A 13,173-nucleotide genomic window follows, 5' to 3' on the forward strand; every position below is an offset into this window, starting at 1 on the left:
ACATTTTTGCTAGATTGAGTGATCAGCTGTTATCAGTGGAGCAGGCTGTTATCCGCCAGCTGCACTGATAACATTCTCTCTGCCTGTGTCTTGCTGTGAATTCACAGCGGGACACTGGCAGTCAGAGAGGAGAATGCTACAGGTGTTTGCAAGAGGACACTACCAGGGCCACTAATACAAGAATACCGCTGATTTGTATATGCATATTCTATAGTAGCTAATTAGCTACTATAAAGTATGCAAAGATGATCACTCAAAAAACTGTCACTGAAACTATCGTTTGAGCGATCATCTATCAGTTTTACACTGATCGCTCAAACGATAGGGGCTTTTCTCTTATGACCCATTTACTCATAACGAATGAAAGTGCAAGATAATCATTACGTATAGACGCAAGCAATAGCGCACTGGTCGTGTACTTTTTATTTGTTGCTCAGTTTCAAGCAGCATAAAAATCATTGATCAATGGCTTCTCGGTACTCTTGCCGTTCCGTGTGTACGTAGAATGTGAGTGGTGATCTGCCTACGTAGAATGTGAGTGGTGATCTGCCTGTCTCCACGCTCTGCATGAGCGCCAACAACTAGCGGTGACGTCACCTGGTCATGCACTTGTTTAGACAACAGTCTCCACGTGTAAATTGAGCATCACACACTGGTCACTTTATTAGAGACAGCTGCCCTTTCACAATTAAAACTTACCTGTCAGTAAATTAGAAATGTGACTGCGGAGTGCAGGATACATTCAAGTGAGCAAGTTTTTCCATGGATCAGTTTGAGACAAGCCAATATTAAATAGAGAGATTCGAGCAGTCTGAGGCAAGAAACGAGTCCTCACTGAATGGATGTTGGGGACAGATCTTTACAGAACCCTCCGCTATGAAATGGCAAATGCAGCCCTCGAATCCCTCTCATTCCCTCTAGTTATGTAGCTATAGAAGTGCACGGGTCAGATTGAGCGGGGGGCTGACAGCCTTTGTAGCCACATAAATTGTAATCCAGAAATATTGCAACACAATTTTTTTTTTCTCAAGAACAATTTAAAGCATAACTAAACTTTCAGATCATTGACTGTTGTGTGCATGAGAAATAACAACACTTCTGGCCATGATATTACTTGCATCCTGCTGGGTTTTTTTTTTTTTTTAGATCTCTTACAAAATTACTTATTTTTTGCTAGTTTTGATTTATGAAAACAAGATTTAAAAGTTAACCTCTTCCTGCCTCTTAATGTACATGTACAGTATATGGATGGCATGGGCTAACAAGCTGAGACTGCGCTGTTTGCTGCAGCAGCTGGCTGTGCTCTTTGCTGTGAACACCTTACATGCCATGCTTAACAGAGGAAAGTAGTGAAGTCATCTCTAGTTACTGAAGAACTCTGAGGTCATCTGCTCTCCAGCATGCCATTGCAGAGGGCCAATGTGTTGCCATGGCATCTGGAGGCCTAACATTGGCCTGCAATGGCTAGCTAATATTATGCAAAACAGAGTGAGAAGACCCTGCAATACCAAAGTACTGCAGTGTATTATCTGGGCAGTCATAGGATCACCGGTTTAAGTCCTTTACAGGGAAGTCCTCTCACAACTTCATTGATGGAAAAATAAAGTTCTGGGATTTCAAATTCAGTTATGCCAAAAATTATAGTACATGGTGAACGCTGTTAGCAATGGTTTTTTTTTTTGAATATGCATAAATTCTAAAACACTAATGTGCTACTCAATACATTAGAAGTACCCCCACAATTGTATTAATAAAAGTACAATTTAGCTCACAATGAACAAACGCTCATATGGTAATGTAGAAAATTTTTTGGCTTTTGAAAGGGAAGGTAAAAATCCCCCAAAAGCACTGCATGGTTAAAGGGAACCGGTCAGGTACATCATGCTGTGAACACTGAAGACAGCAAATAGTAGTGCCAAGCTGATTCCAGCAGGTGGTCACTGAAGGCCCATTTATATGCACTGACAATCGCTCATAATTTGTTCTAAGGTGCAAAAGTGTGCAATAATTGTTACATGTAAATGTGGGCACTATTCATCCACTTCATGGCTGGTTTCTGCTGACATACAATTGGTCATCAGGCAGTTCACAATTCATCCCATTTGAATGGGAATTGTTCAGTGTGGCTGGACAACATGAGGGGAGAGGGGCAAGTGGTGACCTTCCAAACACAATGAGTTCCTTGTTTACTCATTCCTTTTGAAGACACAAGATTTTTTTACACTAATTAAAATCCTCCTGGCCAGATAAACACAATGCTCACCTGAGCAAACAACTAATAGTGAGTTTACTTTAGCTAATGAAGGAAACAGATGATTTCAAGCAATTATATTTTATGCTAACTTGTTCAGTCATTTTAGTGATATTCATGGCATTCTGATGTGCAGGGATTTTCTGTATGTCTCTGCAGCTCTCAGCAAGAGTGGAGTCCAGCTTATTCATGAGGACCTAGTAGGCCCGCCCACCCACTGTGTTTGGCAGTTTTCTAAGTGTGCAGTCTAATAGCTATTGGGGCAGATGGGCCACTAGTTCCTCATGAATAAACGGGACAATTATCGCTCAGAATTATTTCAAACGAGCAAAAGTAAATGAGAATTGTTGGCTTGTCCATTTTATGTAGGCATAAAAATCATCGTTGACTTGTCCTGTTTAAACAACCGTTTAGTCTCTCACATTGGTAATATGAAAGATTGAAGGCTGCTGAATGAGGATGAATCTACCTGTGAGGTCACCCGCTCTGCAAACACTGCTGTATTTATAGCTTGCATTACTTCATGATGGCTCGGTTGTGTTAAGATAAAAGAATAGCTTTTCATTAAAGATTACTTCCTCACCATCAAGGTAAAAATTTTTCCATCTGTAGTCTTCATTTGCAAAAACACAATAAAAAAAAACACAGGTGTCCCCAGCCTGTAAAGTCCCATTTCCAGGGGACGAGCTGTGGAGCAAACTGTGCCCGACAGTTGGTTCCAATGATGCTCTGTGCACAACAGCGAGTATCGTCAGATTTGCTTAGAGCACGGCCAGCATGGAGGTGCGGCTGCCAGAGTGCGTTCTACCCCCGTTCACCTCCATTCACTGTAAGCAGCAGTCGTTCAGTGCAACGATAGTCACCCTGTGTAAATGCATGCAAACACCTGCCGAGCGCAGAACGATAATCATCCCATGTAAATGGGCCTTTAGACCTTAATCTTTAAGTATTTTTAATTATTTTTCTAAGTTGCAAATGATTCTGAGACAGGAGACTGTGTGTGACAGCAGCTGCTGAGGAGCTAACACGTTGTTCTGCCTAAATACATACTAAGGCCGAGCTTACACGAGCTGCTCGAATTTCACATGTGGAAGGCCGGCAACTTATTCTGGCTGTGAGCACTGCCAGTCATCCTGCATACCTGCTTGAACTACATTGCAGATGACTGCGGCAGTTCACCGCCTAGCTTGCGCAGTTTGGTATTTTTTTTTTTCATTGTGATCAATGGTGCAGGTACCTGCAGCCCATACTCTATGTTAATTGGGTGTGGGCTGCGGGGGGCGGGCGCCTCCATTGACTGCAATGGAGACCGTCCGTGGGAAAATAAAGCATGCTGCCATTTTCTTCTGCTCGGAGAATAAAAAGTGAAGAAAAAAAATTGAAAGTTTGTGCCTGCTTTTTGCCGCAGATTCTCCGTACGGTAAGTGATCTCAAATTCCACAATTAGAATCAGTTCATGTGAGACACAACTAACAGTGTGTGAGGCTGAAAAGATACTGATCCATCCAGGTCACCCTGTGTCTTCCCCCCCCCCCCCCTCTCCACCAATGTTGAAACAGAAGATGGCAAAACCCCCAATGAGGTAGAAGCAAATTCAAGAAAACTTCCGCTCGACTCTAGTCAGACAATCGGAATAATCCCCGGATCACTGACCCTTCTGAAGTAATCGGAGATGAACCTTCTTTCCTATAGAGGTAGAGGGCGCCCCCTTGTTACAGTCACATTGTTGGGTGGTATAATAGATTTATGTGAGAGATCTCTGTACTGACCCCTGATATATCTATACATAGTTATTTGAGCGCCCCCTTGTTACTGTCCTGGGTATAATAGCTGATGTGAGAAATCTCTGTATTGACCCCTGATATATCTATACATAGTTATTAGAGTGCCCCTTGTTACAGTCCTGGGTATAATAGATGATGGGAGAGATCTCTGTACTGACCCCTGATATATTTATGCATAGTTATTGGGTCGCCCCTCAGCTGTCTTTCTAAACTAAATAACCCCAATGTTGATAACCTCTCTGGGAATTGTAGTACGCCCATTCCATTTATTACTTTAGTTGCCCCCTTTGTACCCGCTCAAGCTCTGATATGTCTTCTTTGAGTACCAGTGCCCAAAACTGCCAACAATATTCTATGTGTGGTCTGACCAGTGACTTGTAAAGAGGAAGAACAATGTCGTCGTCATGTGCCTCTAGACCTTTTTTGATGTGCTTCATGATCCTATTTGCCTTGGCAGCAGCTGCCTGACACTGGTTGCTCCAGTTAAAGGGGTTGTCTCGCGAAAGCAAGTGGGGTTAAGTACTTCTGTATGGCCATATTAATGCACTTATTTAATGCACGATGTATATTACAATGAGCCTTACAGAAGTTATTCACTTACCTGCTCCGTTGCTGGCGTCCCCGTCTCCATGGCTCCGTCTAATTTCGCTGGCTTCTTGCTTTTTTAGACGCACTTGCGCAGATGGGTCTTCTCCGCTCGGCTCGGCAGCAGCGGCGTTTTGGCTCAGCCCCCTTGTACGTGTCATTGCGTAGCTCCGCCCCCGTCACATGTGCCAATTCCAGCCTTCTGATTGGCTGGAATCGGCACATGTGACGGGGCGGAGCCATGCGATGACACGCAGAAGGGGCGGAGCCAAAACGCCGCTGCTGCCGAGCCGAAGGGAGAAGACCCATCTGCGCAAGCGCGTCTAAAAAAGCAAGAAGCCAGCGAAATTAGACGGAGCCATGGAGACGGGGACGCCAGCAACGGAGCAGGTAAGTGAATAACTTCTGTATGGCTCATATTTAATGCACGATGTATATTACAAAGTGCATTAATATGGCCATACAGAAGTACTTAACCCCACTTGCTTTCGCGAGACAACCCCTTTAAGCTTATAGTTTACTGTTGTCCCCAAGCCCTTCTCCATCTCGGTGTTCCCCAGTGGTTTCCCATTTATCACGCTTAGTTTTGGGGAGTTACACTTGTTTTCGAGAGATTACTTCTGCATTTCTCAGTGAGTTTCAGTTGGATGTAGTTTGGGAAGCGACACATTAGATAGTTCCATTCGCTCCTCCACGTAACCTTGGTTTTATGCTAATTTACTGGCTTACTAGAGCCCAACATTGCATGCATTGGGTTATATTAATTGTATATATATTTTCTGTCAGGTCTGGGAACTTGCCACTGTAAAGCGTCCTCAGGACCGGGGATACATGCTCCAACGCTGGCATGATAATGGAGGAGTATTGATTATTGGCTATGAAATGTATCGAAACCTGACTCAAGGAAGAAATGTGAAGAGCAAGAAGCTGAAGGAAATCTATCAGAAGACCTTGGTGGAGCCAGGTAAGGTTTACTTTATGAGCCATTATGCTCCCTGTGTATGGGGACCTACTGAACTGCTTAATAAAGTATTATAAGTGGTCATGATGCTGCGACTCCCTAATAAGTCGACGTCAGTCTGTCAGTAGACCTCACAGCAGAGGCTGGTAGAGCTCCGTTTGTGGACACCTCTCCTCATAGCCTCCCGCTTCCATGTGCTTGTCCCTGTCCTCCTGTAGAGAAATAGCAGTCGTAAGTGTCCCACAATATCTGACGGAGAATGCTTCCTCTTTCAAGAGCTGCAATATTCCTCAAAAGTAAATATTTGGCTGCACTTTTATGCACTGAATGTTTGCAGGTTTTTCGGACACACTTGTTAAGTAGTTTCTGGGTTAACAAGATCCAGAACAGAGCAAAGATGTAAAGTAGTAAGTCCAAACTGGAAGTGAATCCAAGTTAATGCAGCTCTAGTCTGTTGATCTGGCTCACTGCTGTGACTTTAAAGGGAAGCTGTCACCATTAGAGCTAGTTCCTGTCATCAAGGAGTGGCCGTCATACTGACTACAGTGATATGTCTGCTTTGTAGATCTGTGCAGGAGTTTTGGAGAAACTTGTATTTTATTAATAGCAGCCAGACTGAGTAGTAGTCCTGGATATTCATGAGCTGCAGCCGGGCCACACACACCCTGCCCTCCAGCCAATGATTGGCAGCTCTCTATGCATAGTGATAGGCGGACTGCAGTCACTCACTGTCTGGAGGTTGGGGTGGGTTGAGCTAGCCTGCGGCTCTTGAATATCCAGGACTACGTTTAAGTCGTCACCTATGTATATTCTGCTACTGATAAAATGCAAGTTTCTTATAAACTACCGCACAGATACCCACCACACAGTAATTGTGACCATCACTACCTAATGCTGTCCTCAAGGAGGCAAAAAGATGGTGGCAGTCTCTTTTAAATAGGAAAACATTCACTGTTGGAGACCCATTTAATTTAACACCTTAGTGATGATCAATATGCCTTTTTACAGACCTCACTAAGGGTCCATTCACACGTGGCACAAATACTGCGGATACTGCAAAGTGAAAAAATCCATAGCAAAAGTCACTGCAGTTCTGCATCAACGCCACTGAATTAATGTAAATCCAGAGCTTAAAGGGGTTGTCCCGCGGCAGAAATGTAAATTTTTTTCTCTTCCCAGTCCCCCTTCTAAAGCAAACATACTACACTACCCGTGGAAAGCGTTTTTAAAGAGCGTTTCTACTCACCATTAGCTCGTTTCGTGAACTTATAAAAGTTCTTCTTTCAAGATGGCCGCCGGTCCTTTCCCATGGTGCACCGCGGTTTTCTCCCATGGTGCACTGCGGGTCTTCTCCCATGGTGCACTGTGGATGTTCTTCAGCTGTCTGAGCTCCATTGCCGATTCCAGCCACCTCATTGGCTGATTGGCACCATATGACGGGGGCGGAGCTACGTGATGACGCTGAGAAGGGGGAGGGGCCAGGACGCAGCTCGTGAGAAAGGACCTTACAGAAGGGGATTCCTGTCTGCGCAAGCCCGACTGTTCGTGCGACCAGAGAGGCAGTTTGCTCGTCGCCATGGAGACGGGGACGCCAGCACCAGGAGGGGGTAAGTGTATAACTTCTGTATGGCCAATATTTAATGCACGTTGTATATTACAAAGCGCATTAATATGGCCATACAGAAGTGCATAACCCCACTTGCTTCAGCAGGACAACCCCTTTAATTTGTCCTAGACACAAAGGCGCCCCTCTCTCCTCTGGATACTCCTCTCTGCAGTGCACATTGTCACCAGGCAACCGCTAATGAGTGTCGCCGCTGTCTAGTGGTGCCAGTTATGCGGTGTGCCCGAGCTGAGCGGGTGAGACCATGGGAGAAGTAGTTGCGGCTCCTATTCTGCTTACAACCACTGCCCGCAAGGCTACAACCACAGAAGGATAAGGCATGTTTGTCAAAAGAGACACCAGGACTATAAGGCACAACAGCTCATGGAGAGAGACTGAGAGTAGTAGTGGGAGAGAAGAAGCCATCAGAATGAGGCTGAGAGCAGTAGTGGGAGAGTGAAAGCCATCAGGAGGAGGCTGAGACAAGTAGTGGGAGAGAAGAAGCCATCAGGAGGAAGCGGAGAGGAGAAGTGGGAGAGAAGAAGCCCTCAGGAGGAAGCTGAGAGGAGTAGTGGGAGAAAAGAAGCCATCAGGATGAGGCTGAGAGTAGTGGGAGAGAAGATACCATCGGGAGGAAGCTGAGAGGAGTAGTGGGAGAGAAGAAGCCCTCGGGAGGAAGCTGAGAGGAGTAGTGGGAGAGAAAAAGCCCTCGGGAGGAAGCTGAGAGGAGTAGTGGGAGAGAAGAAGCCCTTAGGAGGAAGCTGAAAGGAGTAGTGCGAGAGAAGAAGCCCGCGGGAGGAAGCTGAAAGGAGTAGTGGGAGAGAAGAAGCCCTCGGGAGTAAGCTGAGAGGAGTAGTGGGAGAGAAGAAGCTATTGGGAGGAAGCTGAGAGGAGTAGTGGGAGAGAAGACGCCACCAGGAGGAAGCTGAGAGCAGTAGTGGGAGAGCCGTCAGGAGGAGGCTGAGAGAAGTAGTGGGAGAGAAGAAGCCATCAGTATGAGGCTAAGGGGAATAGTGGGAGAGAAGAAGCCATCAGTATGAGGCTAAGGGGAATAGTGGGAGAGAAGAAGCCATCAGTATGAGGCTAGGGGGAATAGTGGGAGAGAAGAAGCAATCAGGATGAGGCTAGGAGGAATAGTGGGAGAGAAGAAGCCAACAGGATGAGGCTAGGGGGAATAGTGGGAGAGAAGAAGCCATCAGGATGAGGCTGCAAGGAGCAGTGGGAGAGAAGAAGCCATCAGGATGAGGCTGAGAGGAGTAGTGGCAGAGAAGAAGCTATCAGAAGGACGCTGAGAGGAGTAGTGGGAAAGAAAAAGCCATCAGGATGAGGTTGAGAGTAGTAGTAGGAGAAAAGAAATAGTGGGAGGAGTAGTCATAGAGAAGAAGCCATCAGCAGGAGGCTGAGAGGAGTAGTGGCAGAGAAGAAGCCATCAGAAGGAGGCTGAGAGGGGTAGTGGGAGAGAAGAAGCCATCGGGAGGAAGCTGAGAGGGGTAGTGGGAGAGAAGAAGCCATCAGAAGGAGGCTTAGAGGAGTGGTGGGAGTGAAGAAGCTATTGGGAGGAACCTGAGAGGAGTAGTGGGAGAGAAGAAGCCATCAGGAGGAGGCTGAGAGTAGTAGTGGGAGAGAAAAAGCCATCAGGAGGAGGCTGATAGTAGTAGTGGGAGGGAAGAAACCATCGAGAGGAGCCTAAGAGTAATAGTGGGAGAGAAGAAGCCATTGGGAGGAGGCGGAGAGTAGTAGTGGGAGAGGAGAAGCCATCGGAAGGATGCTGAGAGGAGTAGTGGTAAAGAAAAAGCCATCAGGATAAGGTTTAGAGTAGTATAAGGAGAAAAGAAGCCATCAGGATGAGGCTGAGAGGAGTAGTGGGAGAGAAGCAGCCATTGGGAGGAGGTGAAGGAAAGAAGCCATCACGATGAGGCTGAGAGGAGTAGTGGGAGAGAAGAAGCCATCGGAAGGGGGAGGAGGCTGAGAGGAGTAGTGGGAGAGAAGAAGCCTTTGGGAGGAGGTTGAGAGTAGTAGTGGGAGGGAAGGAACTTTTAGAATTCCAGGTACGTTGGGCTGCGCTGTCGTTGAGGTGTATTCCCACAGGACAGAATCTCTGCAGATTTTCTTCAGCATAAAATCCTCAGCATTTGTGCCTAGACACCAGCAATGTCCTTCAAGATCAACCTATCTGATTCTAGGGTTGCATCAGCCTTCTTTGGATTGTGGTGCTCGGCGATATGTATGAAGTAATGTGCTGCCTTCTCCCAGTAAGTGGTTTTATTCTTTATGTTCCTAGCGATGCTCGCCATATTCAAGGCTTCCGCACGCTGCGCCTGTTGCTGGCCGCTAAGAGAGTGATGCTGCGTAAATGGAAAAGTCAAAATATATGCAAAGTATAAGCAAGTAATGTTCCCTCACAGCTGGATAAGATTTACCGAGTGCACGAAACCAAGAGGGTCCCAAATCTTTCAATATATTGAAATCGGATTGCGTTGACGAGTTCGGTCTGTTTTTGATGGGAGCATTGTGGGTAAATTTAAAAATTGAGTTCTTTTGGTTCTCCCTTTTTTTCCCTCTACAAATGGGAGGACATGGCCTGTTTTTCTCTCTATATCTATACGAAAGCCCTCGCTGGCTGGCCGGCTCGTTGGCTGGCTGGCCGGCTCGTTGGCTGGCTGGCCGGCTCGTTGGCTGGCTGGCCGGCTCGTTGGCTGGCTGGCCGGCTCGTTGGCTGGCTGGCCGGCTCGTTGGCTGGCTGGCCGGCTCGTTGGCTGGCTGGCCGGCTCGTTGGCTGGCTGGCCGGCTCGTTGGCTGGCTGGCCGGCTCGTTGGCTTGCTGGCCGGCTCGTTGGCTGGCTGGCCGGCCGGCTCGTTGGCTGGCTGGCCGGCCGGCTCGTTGGCTGGCTGGCCGGCCGGCTCGTTGGCTGGCTGGCCGGCCGGCTCGTTGGCTGGCTGGCTGGCCGGCTCGTTGGCTGGCTGGCTGGCCGGCTCGTTGGCTGGCTGGCTGGCCGGCTCGTTGGCTGGCTGGCTGGCCGGCTCGTTGGCTGGCTGGCTGGCCGGCTCGTTGGCTGGCTGGCTGGCCGGCTCGTTGGCTGGCTGGCTGGCCGGCTCGTTGGCTGGCTGGCTGGCCGGCTCGTTGGCTGGCTGGCTGGCCGGCTCGTTGGCTGGCTGGCTGGCCGGCTCGTTGGCTGGCTGGCTGGCCGGCTCGTTGGCTGGCTGGCTGGCCGGCTCGTTGGCTGGCTGGCTGGCCGGCTCGTTGGCTGGCTGGCTGGCCGGCTCGTTGGCTGGCTGGCTGGCCGGCTCGTTGGCTGGCTGGCTGGCCGGCTCGTTGGCTGGCTGGCTGGCCGGCTCGTTGGCTGGCTGGCTGGCCGGCTCGTTGGCTGGCTGGCTGGCCGGCTCGTTGGCTGGCTGGCTGGCCGGCTCGTTGGCTGGCTGGCTGGCCGGCTCGTTGGCTGGCTGGCTGGCCGGCTCGTTGGCTGGCTGGCTGGCCGGCTCGTTGGCTGGCTGGCTGGCCGGCTCGTTGGCTGGCTGGCTGGCCGGCTCGTTGGCTGGCTGGCTGGCCGGCTCGTTGGCTGGCTGGCTGGCCGGCTCGTTGGCTGGCTGGCTGGCCGGCTCGTTGGCTGGCTGGCTGGCCGGCTCGTTGGCTGGCTGGCTGGCCGGCTCGTTGGCTGGCTGGCTGGCCGGCTCGTTGGCTGGCTGGCTGGCCGGCTCGTTGGCTGGCTGGCTGGCCGGCTCGTTGGCTGGCTGGCTGGCCGGCTCGTTGGCTGGCTGGCTGGCCGGCTCGGCTGGCTGGCTGGCTGGCCGGCTCGGCTGGCTGGCTGGCTGGCTGGCCGGCTCGGCTGGCTGGCTGGCTGGCCGGCTCGTTGGCTGGCTGGCTGGCCGGCTCGTTGGCTGGCTGGCTGGCCGGCTCGTTGGCTGGCTGGCTGGCCGGCTCGTTGGCTGGCTGGCTGGCCGGCTCGTTGGCTGGCTGGCTGGCCGGCTCGTTGGCTGGCTGGCTGGCCGGCTCGTTGGCTGGCTGGCTGGCCGGCTCGTTGGCTGGCTGGCTGGCCGGCTCGCTGGCTGACTGGCTGGCCGGCTCGCTCGCTGACTGGCTGGCTGGCTCGCTCGCTGGCTGGCTGGCTCGCTCACTGGCTGGCTCGCTCGCTCGCTCACTGACTGACTGGCTCGCTGACTGACTGGCTCGCTGGCTGACTGACTCGCTGGCTGGCTGGCTCGCTCGCTGGCTGGCTCGCTCGCGCGCTGGCTCGCTCGCTCGCTGACTGACTGGCTCGCTCGCTGACTGGCTCGCTCGCTGACTGACTGGCTCGCTCGCTGACTGACTGGCTCGCTCGCTGACTGACTGGCTGACTGACTGACTGACTGACTGGCTCGCTGACTGACTGACTGGCTCGCTGACTGACTGACTGGCTCGCTGACTGACTGACTGGCTCGCTGGCTGACCGACTGGCTCGCTGGCTGACCGACTGGCTCGCTGGCTGACCGACTGGCTCGCTGGCTGACTGACGGGCTCGCTGGCTGACTGACGGGCTCGCTGGCTGACTGACGGGCTCGCTGGCTGACTGACGGGCTCGCTCGCTGACTGACGGGCTCGCTCGCAGACTGACTGACTGGCTCGCTGACTGACTGACTGGCTCGCTGACTGACTGACTGGCTCGCTGACTGACTGACGGGCTCGCTCGCTGACTGACGGGCTCGCTTGCTGACTGACGGGCTCGCTCGCAGACTGACTGACTGGCTCGCTGGCTGACTGACTGGCTCGCTGACTGACTGACGGGCTCGCTCGCTGACTGACGGGCTCGCTCGCAGACTGACGGACTGGCTCGCTGACGGGCTGGCTCGGTGACGTCCAAATTTTACGTACGTAATCTAATTCTCTTACTTCCCGATGTCATAGAAACTTGAAATTTGGCACAAGCATTGATTATTTCATAAATAGGAAAAGCTAATGGGTCCCAACGCGATTATTCAATTCTAAGCACAAAAGAATTAGCGTCCAAGTTTTACGTACATAATCTAATTCTCTCACTTCCTGATGTCATTTTATATAAAGGAAACGTCGCATGGTTCCCTCCATATGGTGTTTCCTGGGTAACACAAAGAACCGTGCAAAATGGTGAACATAATTTTTTCCTCAGTATCTCTAAAGTAACCACGACTTCATAAGATTTTCCGTGTGAACACCAGATAAACACCAGTACCAAATTAACTCGGGCGAAGCCGGGTACATCAGCTAGTTACTGATATAATCCAAGTCCTCGTCTTTCTATAGTTTGACAATATTAAGTGTGGTTAACCATATCTGCCGATGGTCATTTTCTTACTGCTGAGTCAGTATTTGGTTTGCGGTCTACCCAGTTGGCCACCAGTGCCTCTGGCCGGGTTCACACCTGCTTGCTGTGTGCGCTACTTTGGATGCTGATCTGTTCCTTCTCTATTTGTTTTGTATTTTGAAAAGATAAATTTGCAGAAAGAAAATCTAGCATCTGGGAAGACTTTATTGTCCTTGGAGGCGTCAGTGCATGAAAGCCGCTCGTCTCTGAGTAGCAGAGTGAGATCCGCAGCCAATACCACAGTGCAGATCCAAGACAGACCACTTCTGCTCCTGACATCGCCGGATGTTTTCTGCGCCGCGTGGATATGTTACAACCATGTGATTGCAGGACAATCCACAGCATGTATGCCTTGTGGGAACATACCCTTAGGGCAAGTTCATGTGTCTGGGTCAAGCCTCGCCATTTTGCAGAGACTTTGTTAAAATTGGGGCTAAATCTGCGGTTTGACCATGAAGTTTGAACCCACTGTTAGTGGCCGTCTCATGTGGAAACTACAGCAGAAAGAATAGATATGTAGCCCTTGTCTGCCATTCTACAGCACTGTGTGGAGGATACCCTTATAGTTGCATCAGAGTATGGTCTGCTTGTGTGCATGTTGTCGTGTCGTGTGTTTGGCGCAGAGTCTCGTGTTCAGTCATCTGATACCTTCTTTAAACGCCGGGTGTGGTCTCC

At 50.2% G+C, this 13,173-nt stretch overlaps 1 protein-coding gene across 1 annotated transcript in view; it reads left to right on the forward strand.

The window, feature by feature from the left end:
- Nucleotides 1-13,173, forward strand: part of ATRX (ATRX chromatin remodeler) — a 263,566-nt gene that overhangs the window by 142,138 nt on the left and 108,255 nt on the right. The window contains exon 18 of the mRNA XM_066582073.1: nt 5,407-5,584. Coding sequence (XP_066438170.1) covers nt 5,407-5,584 — 178 coding nt within the window. The remainder of the gene's footprint in view (nt 1-5,406; nt 5,585-13,173) is intronic.

Source organism: Eleutherodactylus coqui, chromosome 10, assembly GCF_035609145.1.
Source record: "Eleutherodactylus coqui strain aEleCoq1 chromosome 10, aEleCoq1.hap1, whole genome shotgun sequence".
NCBI lineage: Eukaryota > Metazoa > Chordata > Amphibia > Anura > Eleutherodactylidae > Eleutherodactylus > Eleutherodactylus coqui.